At 45.8% G+C, this 18,029-nt stretch overlaps 1 protein-coding gene across 1 annotated transcript in view; it reads right to left on the bottom strand.

The window, feature by feature from the left end:
• GNB5 (guanine nucleotide binding protein (G protein), beta 5) overlaps positions 1–16,483 on the bottom strand; it is a 28,448-nt gene extending 11,965 nt beyond the window's left edge. Inside the window, exons 1-5 of the mRNA XM_008586146.1 lie at positions 16,231–16,483; positions 12,958–12,999; positions 10,859–10,935; positions 5,123–5,255; positions 575–718 (exon numbers count right to left, since the gene is read on the bottom strand). Coding sequence (XP_008584368.1) covers positions 575–718; positions 5,123–5,255; positions 10,859–10,935; positions 12,958–12,999; positions 16,231–16,398 — 564 coding nt within the window. The 5' untranslated portion in view covers positions 16,399–16,483. The remainder of the gene's footprint in view (positions 1–574; positions 719–5,122; positions 5,256–10,858; positions 10,936–12,957; positions 13,000–16,230) is intronic.
• Positions 16,484–18,029: the final 1,546 nt, after the last annotated feature.

The following is an 18,029-nucleotide window of genomic DNA, read 5'->3' as shown; positions in this document are numbered from 1 at the left end:
CTGCCTTTTTTTTTTCCCCTTTTTTTTTTTTTTTTTTTTTTGGTCTTTTGTCTTTTTCCGTGTCCAGCAAAGGATTGCAACCCTCAGTGTTGCCCCCGTACCAGACCGGGGACCGGCAACGGGATCGCAACCCTCGGTGTTGCTCCCGCGCCTCACTCAGCCAGTGAGCGGGAACCGGTCTGTATGTGGGATCTGAACCCTCAGGCGGGAGCGCCGCCACGCTTCCCAAGCAGCGCACTATCCAGTGCACCACCGGGCCGGCCCCTTCTTTTCCTCTTTATAGCCACCTCCCCTAAGCCCAGAGGGCAAGGCAGGCAGACAGTGAACATTCCAGATCCCTCTGCAGACTGCTGAATGTCAGTGGCAGAAGAGGAGGCCCTCACAGCCCAGTGCTGTACACGGAGCCAGCTCTGTGCTGTACACGGAGCCAGCTCTGCCACTGCTGCAGGGGCTAGGGACAATTCCTGCAGCCCCTTCTAGGGAAGTGTTGGGTTAGCCCCATGCATTGACAAGAACTGCAGCAATAGCCTCCCTAGTGGACACAGGACCCCTAGAGATTTCCTTGGGTCTTTACCCCTGACACGAAGGTGTTTCCAGTCTCTGAGGGAGCCAGGTCCAAGCAGAGGACGTCGGCGCCATGGCCATGGAAGCTCTGCAGCAGCTGCCCACTCTCTACATCCCACAGGGCACATGTGCCGTCGCCGCTCGCAGTCAGGATCTGCCCATAGAAAAGGAAAGGAAGAGCATGGCTATGGTTATGGCTTCTGTCGGGGGCAGTGGATCAGAGGTTTAACATCCCACAGGGAAAAGTAGGCACCTTTAACACAAATGCAGGCACGGTGCTCTATGTGGGCTCAAGGACAGAGTGTCTCTCCTATACCAAGAAGGCAAAAGTACATTCTTGACACCCGCGTGGTCCTTGAGTGGTGTGCTTATGTGCCTGTCTTCCTCCAGAACTGAGATCCCGGAGGCCTCACTGTGGTACCTGCAGGGCTCTCCACCTGCCTGGCATGTAGGAAGCGCTTGGTTATGTTCGTTCAACAGAACCTCCAACGGCTCCTACTGTTGTGCAGGCCAGACCTTACAACTCACTGGGCTGCTCGCTAATATAAAGAGTCTGGGGTGGGGCCCGGGCATCTCCATTTCTCACATACCCCCAGGAGATACTGACACTGGACTGTACGTGGAGAGCAAGGGTCCAGGCAGCCTTTCGCTAGACACATTCTCCTGTTGCTGCTTTCCCCAGAGCAGGGTGCTGCCCCAGAGGCACCCCAGGGCCGTTGACAGATGCTGGAGGACGCTCATACATGCACTGATTCGACAAACATTTGCCATGTGCTGACGATGTCCAGGCACTCTTCTAAGGCATTAGAATTTGCAGGAAGACTGTCTGTTCTCCTGGAGCTTGGTTTAACAGAATAATTCCCTGCCTCCATGTTATATAATTCTGGGATCAGGCATACTTTCCTGTAACTATGTTAAATAGTACTGATACCAACTAAAAATAACCTGTACTTGCTCCAGGAAATACCTGCTCCTGGAAGAAAAGACAGTGAGTCAAATAGACAGCTTACTTATCAAGACTAATAGCTTTCTCACCAAGACTCTCTTCAAGATCCTTACCTCGCTGGGCTCACAAAGTTATTATGTCATAAGCCAGTTTTCTGCCTGTTTTGCAAGACCCACCCTATAAGCACCCAGTCTGGACCCTGAAACTCTGCAAGGACTCGTCCCTAATTTCTCCATTTTGAGACACTACTGAGGTCCTCACTCACTGCAATAGGTCTAGTATACTTAACTTTGCCTGACAGCTAGTTTTTCTGATGATTGCTTGGGGAGTTGACACCATCAGCAGACAAGAAAATGACGATGAGAAGTGCTGAGATCCACATCCCACAGCAAGCACACAGGAGGGTCCCCAAACCCAGCGTGGCAACATCTGAGTTGGTTTTAAAGGATGAGTGAGAGCTGGCCAGGTGCCCAAAGAGGAGTAGAACATTCAGGAGAAGGCCTAGGTCTGCGCTAAATGAGAGGCAAGCCTGTACACAGAGTGAGGAATTCAGCATGGAGGAAAGGGGAAGCTATGGAAGCTTCTGAGCAAGAAAATGATAACAGCAAAGGTGTATTTTAGGAAAACCTGTCTGAGGTCGGTGCAGCCACCCTCAAGCAGACTCCGTACTTACAAGTACAAAGGCTGGCTCTTAGAAGTAGAACACTGGGGTGTCTGGGGACAGGCATGGGGATGGAGCCAGAGCTTTAATTTTTGTCACTGCCAGTGTGTGTGAGGCTTGCACGCTGGCTGAGCATTCCTTCCTGGGGTTGGGAAAAGGTGGTGACCATCAACTATGAGGTCATGGCTCTCATAGGCCTAGCTGACTGCATCACAGGTCCCTGGAGCCAGCTTGGTACTGATCTGCAAGGTTTAATATAGCAGAGCCTCCCTACTCCTCACCAGCACCTGGCTGCTCCACAGGGCTGGGGTGAGGTGATATGATAGTGTAGGAAGTGGCTCTCGCAGTGTAAGTGTCCACAACAGAGAGCCCTCTGTGGGTGGTGGTTACCGATGGCTGGGAAAACAGGAACCAGGCCTAAAAGGCTGCCAGCTTTTGATGCCCCCACTGACCACCCACACCTGCAGTTTCCAAGTACTCTCCTCTCCCTCCTTCCCCTTTTTCTGCCCCTCTCTCTTATATGTTAGGCCTAGCACTTATAAAGACTCTTCTTTTTTTCCTGCACAAATGGAGCAGATTACAAGGACAGGAATCTGTTCCCACCCTGGCTGCACCCCCTGGCTGTACTGTCTTGGCCTGGGCTTCCTGCCAGCTGGTCTGGGGAGGCCTAGAAGTGGCCAGAAGAGGTCACTTTGGGGCTCCTCCATGGAGCAAGAGCTGGGTGAGTTCCAGAGCTCACAGGCCTCCTGTGTATGGCCCCTGAAGACCTCCTCAAAGCCCCCACTCAGGGGCAACTCTTAAATCCAGAGAATCTCCAAGGCTGCAAAGCCCCTGGGGCTGTCCACGGGTTTTCCTCCAGCCTCAACTTCCCTCAAGAGGCCTTGTCAGATGACTTAGGCTGGTAAAAGTAGTTGATGAACACACAAGACTTGAACTGAGTCTTAATTTGGGTACTAGTATTGGGTCCAAACAACTTGCTGTAAATTATTACCCCAGGGTAACTCTTTAATTTGGGAAATTTTCAAGGCATGCTATTCAAAGAAATGAATAGTTTTACAAAGTTAAAAGCAAATTCTTAATGGGGACTTTTTAATTTTACATTTTTATGATCTTCATTACAATGTAAAAAACACATTTTAAATCAAATATTTATTCAGATGATGCACTAAAGAGGACCCGTAACTCACTGTCACTCAGTGTGCTGGAATGCAGAGAATTCTCAGGTTCAACACCAAAGCCACTTGTTCTTTCCTTAACTATCCAAGATGCCAGAGATGGAAGAAAGCTTAAGGTTCATTAGTTCTGTGGTGCCCAAACCCGGCTGTGCATCTGATCACCCATGAAGCTTTGTGTTAATATTAATAATAATAAAATAATAGGAACTAACATTTACTGCTATTTACCAGGAACTACTATTTAATCCTCAGGAAACCTTATGTGGTGGAGATTTACTACCATCCTCATCCCCAGGTGAGAAAAGCGAAGCACACAGAAATTCAGACCTCGTCTGGATGACCAGCTAGAACACAGCGAGGCAGGCTCTGATCTGGCTTTCTTACTTTGGGGCCAAAACCTTTCCCTGCTCTGTCTCCCAAGCTGTGTCTGCAGCAAGGTAGCCAGCTGGGACTTCCCTCTATCTCTGGCCAGCTGCTTGTAGAAAGGAAGCACTTCTAACCTACACATGCCCCCTATAAGAACCCCCAGAACCTGTGGCAACACAGAGTGAAGGTCACAGGTCTCCACCAAAGGGACTTCAGATGCCTGAAAACCCACTGTTCTTGCATCCCTCTGGGCCTCCCTTTATCCAGACTAAATGTCCTCTGTTGTTCTGGCTGCTCTGGAGGCCCAAGGACATCTGGTTGCAGTCACTGCAACCAGCTGGTGGCCACAGCACCCCCTCCTGAATACTGGTGGTGCTGCAAGTATGAGCATCCCTCCTGCTGGCAACCGAACAATTACCCAGTCACCTGGATGCCGTGCCTGCAACCTGGCCTCCCTTCCAACATCGATCAGCTGAAGCCAGAGTGGACTATGGAAGGCTTTAATCTGACTCACTCTCCTCCTCAAACCCACATCTGACTCACTCTGCAATGGCTCCTGCTGCCTACAGGGTCCAGCCAAGCAATCAGGGTGCCCTAGGATCCAGCCTTGCCCGCCTCTCTGCCTGCCGCCCCTCCACTGTGCTCCCACAGTGCCACCTCTCCTGAGGTGGCAGCTGTCCCTCTTCATTGGCAGCAGCAAGTTTGTGACTCCCCGCTGCTCAGAGCTCCCTAGCTCCCCCCACTGTCCAGTCATTACTGGTTTCAATGAAGGTCCCTAAGGGCCTAGACTGAGCTTTCAGCCCCAGAGCCAGATGGTATCTGGCAATGCGGGTGGTAGGTACCTCTGAAGGTGTGCTGGATAAGTGCGAATAAACAAACTACGGGATGTTTATATGACTTGCTAAAGAAAACTTAGGGTGTTAAAGTTGTATTGTTCTCACTGTGGCTTATCAAAATCGAGCAGGATTTAATGTCTAAAGCACTTCCCTTTTGCATTTGTTAAAGCAGGGATGAAAGGCATGTACAGTGAGACACATGAACGCACTACTCTGAAGCTCAGCGGCTTGGTGAAGTTTTACACATAAATGCCTGATAACCCCTGCTCAGACCAGAAGCTTCCACCACTCCAGAAGGTTCCCTGCTCCACTCCCACCCCCACCAAGTCAATCAGAGGATTTTCAACACTATGTAGTTATCTCAACTCTATAAACAGCTGATAGCTCTGACTTCCCCGTTTCTGACTTTATCAAAAGTAGTAAGAATAACCAATGAGAAACAGCAGGCGCTTCCCCCTAGCGCAGGCCGCTGGAGCACACCCGTCTTGTTGAGGGACACAGGAAAAGCCGCCTCTCTGGCGAGTCCTCCTCAGCACTCTAGGCAGGTGGGCCTGACACAGGGCCACTTCTTTACCTGCATGTCAGAGTTGGTGAAGCTGCAGGCAGACAGGTAGTTGGTGTGCATAGCAACAGACTTCTTTTTGGCAGCCATGTTTTCGTTTTTGTCAAACGTCAATGGATACACAGAACACTTATTATCCAAACCGCTAGCATGGAAAGAAAGAAGTATCAAAGGTTAACACAGAGTAACAGGACATGTGTATACTTTCTCATTCACACAAACTTTCTAAAATTTTTTTCTTTAGTAGTATCATATATTGTAACCTCTCCACCAACTTTTACTTTGATTTTCAAACCTACAATAAAACTGAAAGAAAAATAGTACAATAAACACCCAAATCCCTTCACCTAGATTCACAAACTTAACATTTTATCATATTTGTGGGACCAAACTCTAAACCATTTGTATGCAAACTAGATATGGCATTTTACTTCTAAATACTTCAATTTGCAAATTTATATGTCCTAAAAATAAGAACATTTGTCAATATATCCACTACATCATCACATCTGAGAAAATTAACAAAAATTCCATAACACCATTTAATAAGCCATCGGTGTTCAATCATCCTCCACTGTCCTCAGGCCCCAGGCCCCCATCAAGGTTCACAACAGCCTTCGGTTGTCATATCTTTTTAAGATCTTTTAATCTAGAACAGACTTTACCTATTTTTTTGTTGTTTATGACAAGAGATCTTAGGGGCCAAAACCTTTCCCATTTCATAGAATGTCACACACACTCTGGACTTGTCACACTGTTCCTTAATGGTCAGATTCAAGTATAACCTTTTTGGCAGTGACAGTATAAAGGTGACATATACTTTCTTTCCATTGCTTCACTTCAGAAGGCTTGTAATGCCTCTTGTGTCAAGACTGGTGATGCCGACTTCGACTGCTTGGTTAAGATGGACCACCAGATGTCTCCACGGTAAAGGTAATTTGTAATTGGTAATAATCTGTGGTGTGATATTTTGAGACCATGAAAATATCCTTTTTGCCAACAACCTTTCATACAGTGGCTTTAGCATGATTACCCCTTTGAATCAACTATTACTTTGGGGTGCAAAATGGTGAACCTTCTAATTTGATAATGCCTTCTGCATTTATTAGTTGGTATTTTTCTGAAAAGAAGAATTTCCTTCCTCCAGTAACACTGTACACCCATGGGTTTTCTCCTTAATTACTATCACTATTTCACCTGATACTCAAATGTCCCACATTTTGACAGTGGGGGGGCCCTTCAAGCCAACTCCTATTTCTTTTCGTTATGACCTTATTGGTCCCTGAAGATTTCCTTACTTTCTGGAACAAGAAAATATCCTAAGCTACTTTATTCCTTTTCTGCCCCAGACCTAAAATCAGCCTTACTCCAAGGAGCCCTGCTTCCTTTTAGTGGGGAACGATATTTAGGATGGGGTCACTCTTTTCTGAGGCCCTGGGGAAGGTAGGGGACCTTTGCCTTTCCAACTGCTTGCAGGTACAGGTGTATACTTGGGTAGTTTGTTATCAGAATTAGCTTTGGAAAACTTGTTTTATAGAGTGTTTGTGGGTGAGAGTGATGTGCACGTAGGCTGTGGTAATGGACAAGCAAGCTGTGGACTATGGTCTTCCCTGACTCTCCAGGTAGGATGTGCTTCACAATTAATTTCTGAAGCTTCAGAGTAATTTCTCTGTAGCTTTGTTGGGATACTTATTACCTAGGGTTATCTGCATTGCTATGAGAAGCAGAGAAAGTTTGCAGAGTGATGCATCTGGTGTTGAATCTTTGCTTTAGTACCTAACTAATTTTGTGATCTTAGCTATATTTTATAGGTTAACTAGGCCTCAGTTTCCCTAATAAAATGGAGAGGATCCCACCCACCTTTCCCAAAGAGCTGCTGTGAAGATTACACAAAGAATTTGGAATGGTTCTTGGCACACAGAGCCATAGACAAATGCTCAATAAGTGATCACACTCATTATTCTTATATCTCTTTTTGCACGGAACCAGGAACTATGTCTTATTCATCTCTGAATTCCACTATGACATCCATCCCAGTGCTTTGTACACAAGTGCTCACAGTAAGCATACAATACCTGAATGAAGGCTTCTTGGAGATATGGCTCTCAAATAAGAAATACTTTATATATACACATAACACTTATATTTTATATATACATAAATACATATATACACATTTTATATATATAGTGATTTATTTCATCAATTTATCAACTGATTATATATATGAGAGGTCTTCAAAAAGTTCATGGACCCCTTACTGGCCAGCTTCCCCCCCACACACAAAAAAAAGTTCATGGAAATATTGGTATTATCTTTTAATTCCACTTTTTCACAAAATTTTTGAAGTACACTCTCTCATATATATGTATGTATATATGTATGGGTGTCATATATATCAACTGACACATTTTGGGGGGTTAAGGGGCTTGTGCCAATGCTACTGGGGTTTTAGCTTTCAAGTCTGGGACCAACTGAGAGATGGACCCAGTAGTCAGCCAGATGGAGATAAAAATATCCCCCTTACTACCTATAAAGACATTCAGAGAATGTGGCACAGGTGTGGGTCTGTGTGATAACGGACTTAGAGAGATGTCACAAAGCTATGGTTGGGAAATATTACGTCAGACTTACCACGGGAAACTCAAATTAATCACAGTTGCTGTTAGCAGTTCTAGGGAAAGATCTGGGCAGGGGAGATGGTGCTTTCACCTACAATGTGGATTCAGTATTTCTAAGATTAGTTTTTGATGCTCTCTCCTCATCCATGGACCCCATATTTTAAAAAATGCTTCCACAAATATTCACACCTTGAACTTCCTCTGCTTTGCTTCTTGTAACAACTGGGGAGGCAGCCAGCACAGGCACTGACCACCTCCCACATGCTAGGGCCTGGTGGGCAGAGACGACTCAGGTTAGGGCCACGGCCATCCCTCCACTTGGAATCTGCTTTCTGTAAGACACCAGAAAACTACGTACCTGGCCTTAGTAAATTGTTTTCTTCCTTCCTATCTCTCTGCCCTCATGAAAATTCTACTGAATTCCATTTAGTGAGGGTCAAAATAAGAAATAACTCATAGCATCATTTCCTAACCTACTGCTGAAGACATTGTTCACTGTTATTATATTCATTGTATGTTGCTGAAGGATCTACCCAATATATTATGTCTGAGATTTAGAACCAGGTATCTTTAATATGTCAAAATGTCAGACACTGAGGAATTATGTAACCCATCCAACTGTATGCATTTCCTAAAATTAATGCCCAATTAGAAACATATTATCCTAGGATTTTTTAAAATATAGAGTGTTTATTATTCCTACTGAGTAGTGAATTGATCTTACCTAAAGAGGGGTCTGCCCTTTGCCCTTGGCTGGGAGGTGATCTCTGGGCCCCTACGATGTCTTTGCTTGCCTGTGTGCTTTAGCCATAGCACAGTCTGACGATGTGACTTATGATGGGGGCTTTGGGACACGCCATATCAGTTCTGACCTCCAGAGGAACTGGAGACTAACGATAATAGCCCAAACCTCCAAGAGAGACTGGAGGCTAAAGGTCAGCCAAGTGGACAGTATGGGATTGAGCCCCTGGATGCCTAAGGCTGGGGTGAGCTGTGCTGGCTGGCAGTGCTCTGCGTGTCCTGCCACATGCTGAGGCGGGAGGAGGCAACACTTCAATGACTCCACAGGGAGAGGACGCCTGGAGGCTCTGTATGTAGGCCTCTCCTGGACTCTGCCCCACACATCTCTTCCTTTGCGTGATTTTAATTTGTACCCTTCATTGTAATAAGACTGTGGTAGTAAGTGCAACACTCTCCTGAGTTCTGTGAGTTGTTCTAGTGAATTATCAAGCCTGAGGGGGGTTGTGGGGACCCCCGAATTTGTGGCTGGTATCTGAAGGGAGCATAGCCTGTGGGGACTATGTCTCCTAACTGTACAGTTGGCTAAACTCCTTTGCACCAACCTTGTAACTGTGGCCTACTTCTCTCTCAATAAATGTGTTACATGTGTGACATATACACAGTGTGTGTACATATAAACACATACAGATGTATGTTTCTATATACATGTATATATGTGTCTTTTATTGCAGCCACCTCATATCATTTTAGGAAGTACAGGAGAATAAATTTTATGTAAACATTGGCATCCAGCTATAAAATGGAGACATAATCTATTTTGGAGTTATTTTAAAAATTAGAAAATATGAAATACACATATGTCTTTATAGGTTCCAAAAGCAGATGTGCTCTTGGCAACTGGAAAGAGAGGGTGGGAAGATGTTCCCATGTAGCCACCCAAAGGGAGGGGACACTGGGGAAGATGGCTGGTTGTGACTCTGGCTGGGGTCCAAAATTTTTGGTTTGGGGCCCAGGGTTTTCCTTTTTAAAACAAAATACTTTTCTCCTGATTATAAAAATAATATATGCTTATTTAAAAAATTGAAAGTAGAAAAAATTACAAAGAGAAAAACTCTCATTGTCCCATCATCCATAAAGAACTACTGTTGTGTTTGGGATAGTTCATCCCAGCCTTTATATTACACCTGTTTTTTAAAATATGGCTGAGATACTACTGCAGAAATATTCTTTTTTTTTTCCTTTTTGTCTTTTTTCGTGACCGGCAACGGATCGCAACCCTCAGTGTCGCACCCGTACCGGACCGGGACCGGCAACGGGATCGCAACCCTCGGTGTTGCGCCCACACCTCGCTCAGCCAGTGAGTGGCCGGTCTGTATGTGGGATCCGAACCCTCGGCGGGAGCGCCACCGCACTTCCCAAGCGGCGCACTGTAGCAGTGTGCCACCGGGCCGGCCCTGTGCAGAAATATTCTGAATGGTCTCAGAATTGTTTCATATAGGGAAAGGGAATCATGTTGGTTTTAGTTCTCACTTCCAATCCTGTTACACAGAGCTCCAGGAGAACAGAGACTTATCTTCCTAGTAACTCTGATGCTCCTTTCATGTGCCATAATTGAGAATTTTTTTTTTTTCTTTTTTTGTCTTTTTTACTGACTGGTAACAGGATCGCAACCCTCGGTGTCATGCCCGTACCGGGGACCGGCAACGGGATCGCAACCCTCGGTGTTGCGCCTGCACCGCGCTCAGCCAGTGAGCGGGAACCGGTCTCCACATGGGATCTGAACCCTCGGCGGGAGGCGCCACCGCACTCCCAAGCGGCGCACTCTCCAGTGCGCCACCGGGCCGGCCCAAGAATTTTCCTTTTTGATGGCTGCATAATATTCTATCCAATTTATGTACTACAATTCACTTAATTTCTCTTTGAAAGACATATTGTTTCCTTTCTTCTTTCTTTTTTTTTTTATCTTAAAAATGCTACAGTAAATGTTATTGTTCATACGTCTTTTCTATATTTTGGATCATTCCTTTCAAACAAGTTCCTAGATGTGGAGTCACTAGATCAAAGACTATAAATTTTTCAAAGCTTCTGATACCCCATTACCAATTTGCTTTCCAAATGTTTGTACCAGCGTATATAGCACCACCAACAGCATTTGAGAATGCAGGGGACAGGTCTGAAATTTACACTAGCATCAGTTAGTAATGAAAATAATTATAAAAGAGAATTATATAGTTTTCTTTAATAAAGTTCAGGGATGGATTCAATACACTGCTTGACAAGTAAAAAACAAAAATTACCAGTTCTTGTTTGTTTGCTTGTTTTTGCTAGTAGTACAATAGTTTACAGCTTATAGGAAATCGGAAAAGTTCCTGCAGCCCCAACTTACCCACAAGCGATCGCACATCCCGATGGGGCGTAAGCGCATGCCATCACCCATGTGCAGGGCATAGTGACTGCGTGCTCCTGAAACACAGCATGCAACATTCAGTGAATGGCAGGTATTTCTACACAAAAGTCTTAACTTCTAATTTTACAGAATAAAATCAGAGTTCCTAATGAATTGCACCATAGTTTCAAAGGGAAGAAGTGTGGGGTAAAGATGGACTTGAAACTGACAAGAAGACTCAGCTTCTTCATTAATCAACTAAACTTTGTGTCATATATTCTAAAAGTTAAAACCTCAACTAGTAAAAAAAATTCCTTTGTGTTTTATTTCTCCCTTAATGTTATATTTGCCTTTTTCTTCTGCATGAGTATTGGGGCTCCTTTTTGTTGAAAGGTACATCCAAATCTCCTTTCAGATACATGCTTTACCGTATTTACTCTGATTTCCATTTTCAAAATGTGTTCTTGGATGACTTTTTATATGCACATTATAAATTTGTTTACTTTTGAGTTATACAAGAGCCTCTATCCTCTACGGGTCCTAAAACCATTCCCGGGAATGGTTGGGGTAGGGGAGGGTGATCTTAGGCTCTGTTTATGGACAAAAGAGAACCCATAAAATGGAAGCATTAAGAAGGGTAAGTCCCTGGCGCCTGGCTGGTGGTGAAGTCACCCATATCCTCCTGCATGCAGATAAGCAAACGACGAAGGCCATGTTTCAAAACTTTCTAAGTTTGTGGTGTTATTTCCATGAGAGACATGAACCCTGGGCCTGGTTCTGACGCCAACAAGATGTTCGACCCCACGTAGGCCAGCCACTTGTCCTACCTTGGGCTTCATTCTCCACATGTGAAGTGAGGGGTGGAATCAGGTGATTTCCAAAGAACATTCAAGTGCTGGGCTTCTTTCCTATGATTCTCTGTGTTTTTACGGGGAACACTGGCCCCGATACTGTCTGCCAAAACTCTGTTGTCAATCACAGTCTGCAGCCTTTCAGATGCCAGGAATAATCTACTACCCTCCAGTGAGTGAGCTGAGTTACCCACTCCTCAGAGGGCATCCTGGGCCTCATTCCTTACAAGTAGTGGCTACACTCCCTGCCGGGGCCACAGGTGGCAAACTCACAGCTCCCAGAAATCAGTTTGTGCACTCTGCCATGCTAAGGCATAAATAAATAGAAGCAACTACACTCCATATAGAGCAGAAGATGCTGAGGAGTGCTGGGAGAGGTGGAGGCTTCCAAGGAGGTGAGCAATGTACAGGAAAGTCCCATGCAAATTATTAAATTATTTTTGTTATTCCCCAGGGGTCTGACATGAGGGACTCTACACTGCAAAATGGTCTGGGCCCTCACTTGAGCAGGTCACGTAACAGCTGCCCACCACGACATCTATTAAGCACATTCAACAATGCAGAATGTGGATGCAGTTTGATTTGAGACAGATATAGGTCCCCTATTTTTTAGGCAGCGAGAAGGAAGACTTTCTTTCTAAAAAACATTAGAATCCATATTTAATATGAAATGATCTTTATTGTAAATGCCAACACAATGCAGGCAAACAAGCATATCTACATACAGACACTGGTCTTTATCTTAAGCACCTAATTTTAGATATAATTTGAGCCGTGCACGCCCAGGCCAGACTTGCCAGGGGCTCCAACAGCATCGCGTCACAGTTCAGGCCCATCCCACCGCAGCCTCATCTTCCCATTCACCGTGTGCTCGTCTCCACAGTGCTATGGAGTCCAGTCAAAGCCAGAGAGGGGAGAGAGAACTAGGGATTTTGGTACCTTTTACCATCACTCAGAAGAACAGCTAATACAGCTGCACGTGCGGCCGTGACAAGTTTCCCAGGCTATGCTCACCCCTGTTTCGGTAGCAGCACCCCAGTGGTGGCTCTCCATGTTCTTCTCAGGGTAAGCCGCAATAGGCTGGCTGAGATGCTCACATGTGGATGGGCTTTTCTGGGCTTTCCACCCCTACAGGCAGGGCCACTACTCACAGGGGTGAGTGAGGCAGGGCCAGGGAGCTGGGCCAGAGCACCTTTAAACTAGGCTGGACTCTGAGGGGCCGACGTGCAGCTGGGAACAACGCCTCACCTTGTTAGTAGTGAAGGAATCCCACACGATCACCTTCCCATCCTGCGGGGAGAAGAGTAAGCAGTTTAAAGGGGTCAATAAGGTCTCACAGAGGACCGCTGAAATTCCTCATAAAAGCTGTGTCCAGAGGGCAGTGTGGAATGGAATGCAGAGTGAGTATGAGACCCTCTAACCCATTCTCAAAAAGGGGAGTGGGCGAGGCGGGCGCTGAACTTTCCAGCCTCGCTAAAAGCTCAGTTCTCGACCTACATTCCTTGTATAGATACGACCATAGAAAGCAACTTTCAAACAATTCTTTCATACAGTTTATAAAGAAAGGATAAGTTGTTAGTACAGTGTCATCACCCACCATATCCAAAATGTCAAAAAATTACACAGGGGGAAGATCAACCTGAAATTACCTTTAGGTACCTGACAGGTAATAATGTCTCTCTTTCTCACTCCATCCCACTACCTCGTCCTCTCCCTGACTCGCCTTGGAGCTCACATTCCCTGCAGCACTGTCTAAGAGCCCTCCGTCCCATCTGTCCACTTTTCTGCCATGGATGGCCATGAAGAGGGTTGAGTGGGCTCAAGATCAGTGTCACTTCTCCAGGTGCTCACAAATGTCACAGCTCCCTGTCCTGACATTTTACACCTACAGCAAGAACAGCATGCGATATGCTCCTATAATGGTGGGGATCCCCACAGGAAGCTGCTCAGTAAACAGAGAACACTGCCTGTCAGGTGAGAGCCAGGATGGCCCTGCCACAGACAGCCCTACCACTGTCACTGTGACCGCTGCTGTAGTCCATTCTAGGGCCATGGGGGGTGACTAGTGTCAGCTATGTATAATACAAACCCACCAGAGATAAATCCATATGAGCCCTGATCCCTACAAAGCAGCCACCTGCCCAGACTATGTGGCATGGAGGTTCTCTGGGCAGGCAGTGAAGAGGATGGATGGGCCGGCTTCCTGCAGCAAATGGGTGTCTGCGCATCCTTGGGGATCGGAAATCTGCAGCTGCTACTGTGGGCTCGACTTGTGAATCCCTCAAGCCATGTGGAACCAAATCTGCTGAATAAGGTGGGGGAGATTAGGCTGGAAACTACCACTTAGTGACAAAGCAAAGAGGTGTGATTCTAAAGTGACAGCAGCTTGCTTTGCATGATCCGATGGGAGATTTCTGTATTAATGCTGTGTACGGCTGAGAGACCCTGAAACAAGGTCAAAGTTGGTGATTTTGGGCCTTTCAAGATTGCTAAGCACACTAGTTCTTGTGGCCTAATTTCTGACTAAACACCCAGGCACAACGAGTGGAGGAGATTAGGTAAGGCTTCAGTGCGGACAAAAGGATGGGGGTTCCACCCTGTACTTCAGTTCCTCCACACCTACTGCCCTGCCTGCTAGTTGGGGATGACTCATGCATTGCAACGTCAGCACCCACTTCAGTGGCTTCCTCCACCTCACCACCTGCCTGTCCCCACCGCCCACCCATGGTGTGCTCTGGAGCCTCATTAAACTAAATGTGGTCCCTCCACGAGTACAGATTTATATGCCAGGGGCCTACATAGCTGGAGAGAATGTGCCGCCACCCCCAGACCCAATCCCATGTGGTCAGGGTGATTAATCTCCTGCCTTTTAAGGCAGAAGGCTGCTGATGAGTCAGTCTGTTCCAGAGTGTTCCTGCTGTCTTCCAGCCTCCTCTCCATACCCCACACCCCCTTCCACCTCCGCTCTCTGGAGCAGGGGTGGGGGGACTGGGTACACCCAGCAGGGCTGAAATGGCCCGGCCGCCCTCCCGCCCAAGACAGCCACATGTGAGTGACAGAAAATCCAACACGCAGTACACTTTGTAAGAATTTAACAAGTCAAAAAAGCTAGATAACAATACCTGTTGATAACCACCTTGTAAAAATGAGCACTTGAAAACAGATGCTAGAAAGAAATGCTCTAAAATAATAGTGGTTGTGAAAGGATGGGAGAGTAAAAACTTCTTTGTTCTGTTTTCTGGTGTTTCTTTAATGTGTTAAAATACACAAGTGATAAATTAAATTTATTTTGAACATAAAACAAAAAGTAAGTGTAATGTGACAAACTAGATTTGTAGGTAATACAAGGTATTAGTAACACCTGTCCTATTGAATGCAACACCAACATAGGTGTTACAGCTTGCGGATTATCTAGAATATGTCTACTTTTATACTTATAACAGTTACAAAAAAAAAACCCTATTTTTAAAAAGTTGGGCAGAAGGCAGGAGTGGAAGGAAACCTATGCTGACCATAAAAATATGATTTAAAGAATACCTCATGTGCCTTCAGTTTATAGCCTTATGTTCAATACATGAAACATAAAAATAGACATAAAAAGTACTAAGCTGTGGGAGCCAGCCTCCAACAGAGTCCCCAGTCATCCCAGCCTCCTGACAGTCACACTTTTGTATAGTCTCCTTCCTCATTATATCAGGGTTGGTCTGTGTCACCAGCAGAATACGACAGAAGTGATGGAATGTTACTTCCAAGGCAAGGTCATGAAATCCAGTGTGGCTCTGTCTCTCTCTCCATCTCTTGGGTAACTTGCTGTGGGAGAGGCCAGCTACCATATCTTGAGCAGCCCTATGGAAAGGTCTACATGGGAGGAACTGAGGACAACAGCCACATGACCAAGACACCTTGGAAGTGAGTCTCCATCTCCGTTGAGCTGTCAGCTGACCGCAGCCCTGACTGACATCTTGAGAGACCCTGAGTCAGAAGCACCAGGTAAGCCACTCCTGGATGCCTGACTCAGAAACGGTGTGAGGTAATAAATACTTGTCATGTCAAGCTGCTAAATTTTGGGGTATTTGTTACACAGCAGCAGATAACTAACACATGAGATGTAAAATAAACTACGTAAGTTATATAAAATAAGTGAAAAAAATACACTTTACAAAATATATATCTTGAATTTGTTTTTTAAGACATAAGAATTGCTAAACTCTTTACTTAAACCCTCAATTTGGGGGGGGGAAGACTATTTAAAAAAATGGTTTCACTCACAAATAAGACCTTGGAAGATGCTCAGGAAGAAATTATTTTGAATGGTTCATCAAAGAAGTTAAATACAGTCTATGTTATAAATTAGTGAAGTTCTACAGTATGAAAGAGAATTCTTTATGCTAAATAGTGTCCCTCGGAGAATAGATAAAGTCACAAGATCAGGAAAAGTCTTTTTGAAAAGGACAGCTCTCTTTCCCCCTTAGGTATGACACTGGAAACCGGCTCACCCGTTACAGGACAGGTGTGACATACCTGCGATGAGCTCACCATCCTTCTCTTATCTTTGCACCAGTCCATGCACAGGACTTTGTTCCCGTGTCCTTTAAGGGTCCTTCTGGTCTTCATGACAAACTGCCCCAGAGCCTCCACCCGCTCTGCCACCTGGTGGACTGGAAGGACAATGGCACCATCAATTTGCATACTAAGGACTAGGCCCCAAGCCACGTGCTAGTGCAATAAAGACATTGGTTCTGCAAAGGCAGGCTGCCCCTGTGCTTGCTCTGCGCCACAGCTTGATTCTCCTACGTTTTACTATTATGCCCTCCCAACACTCTCTCTTTCAAGATCTACTGTGGGTAGAAACAACACAGTCATTCTCCTATGTTTTTCAAAGCACTTCCATATGTGCATGTTGAAGGATTAACTAGACTACCTCATATTTGTTAAGCATTATATAGAATTCTCCCACTGAAGGGCCACAGTTCTGAGAGGTGGGCAGGGCAGGCAGCAGAGTGGGACTGCTGTCCCCACTTAACAGGTGAGAAGACTGAGGCTAGCAGAGGTCATTTGGCTAATACAAGTTCGTACAACTAATTCGGAGCCAGGCTGGGACTTCTGGTCTTTTACTTATCACTTTCTTGTCACAAGGAAAACTGACTTTACAAAAACTGTCCCATCAGGGCCATAATGTGTACTCTGCTGCTCAATAGTGGGCCTCGTGTCTAACTACCGCAGGAAAGAATGAATGAGCTGACCACCAAGCCAGCTGTGAGTGTACAGTACACCTGTGAATTTACTGGAAAACTCAATGTCCACAGAGATCCATGTAATATCCCAGAAGTCTGAACACATGATATCGCCTACACCAGGAAGGAGCTCTGAAAACCAATCTCTCAGGGGCAGGGACCATAGCTCCTTTCCTGAGGTCAAGGGAGAGCTTTCTAGGGGCTTAGAGAGAGGCTGTGACAGATGAGTCTAAGAGAGAGACAAGTTCTCAGGATGTAACTGGAAGGGCCACAGACACTGGCTAATCCAGACTCTTCATCATGCAGATAAGGAAACTGGGAAACCGAGGTTCAGGGATCACATGGTTTGTCCTCAGGGTCAGGAGCAAGGAAGCCCTCTCTGGCTAGTGGCTGTGCCTGAGGAGAAGCCCAGGATCCTATCTCCCCACCCACTTCTTGGAAACCTCTCAGTGGGCCTTTCTCTAGGCAGGTGGGGAGGGAAAAGGGACTCCCAGGTGAGGGGAACAGCCTAGGAGTTGGTGAGCTCTTGACAGCGTGTCCCGTCTGCAGGCACAGGCTGCCCATTAGTCCCATCACTGGTGGTGTTAACCATGTGGTTAAGGTGGCGCCTACCAGCTTTCTCCACTGGGAAGTTACCAATTTACCTTCATAATGAAAAAGTAGCTGGTGGGGATGTACTCTGAGACTATATAAATATTGTGTTACTGCTCGGACTTTAATACCCTCATTTTGACATCCATTAATGATTCTTGCCTGAACCAGTTATGGTGGTGATGGTTGGCAAGTGGTGATTTTTCTAAGTCCGTCGTTCCTTCTGCATTTATTGTCTTTCTAATATAAGGAGGTGTTTTTCCTCCTCTCCCATTTATTTATTTATTCATTTATTTATATTAGTGTGCACTCATAGATTCTCACTTTATTTGATAGGTTAAAACCTGTCACTATTATTATTCATTTTGATGCTCCAGTGACAGCAGCATCAGGAAGGCTCCCGTGACCTTCCGCCACGTCCCTTTGTTCCTTGAGCACCTTACTCCATTTGCCGGTGGTTCCTTCCCCACCCTTGCTCTGCAATCAGCCACTTCT

The sequence above is a fragment of the Galeopterus variegatus genome, unplaced genomic scaffold (genome assembly GCF_000696425.1).
Source record: "Galeopterus variegatus unplaced genomic scaffold, G_variegatus-3.0.2 Scaffold3852, whole genome shotgun sequence".
Lineage (NCBI taxonomy): Eukaryota > Metazoa > Chordata > Mammalia > Dermoptera > Cynocephalidae > Galeopterus > Galeopterus variegatus.
The sequence above is the reverse complement of the archived record's forward strand: the minus strand, read 5'-3'. Positions and strand labels throughout refer to the sequence as shown.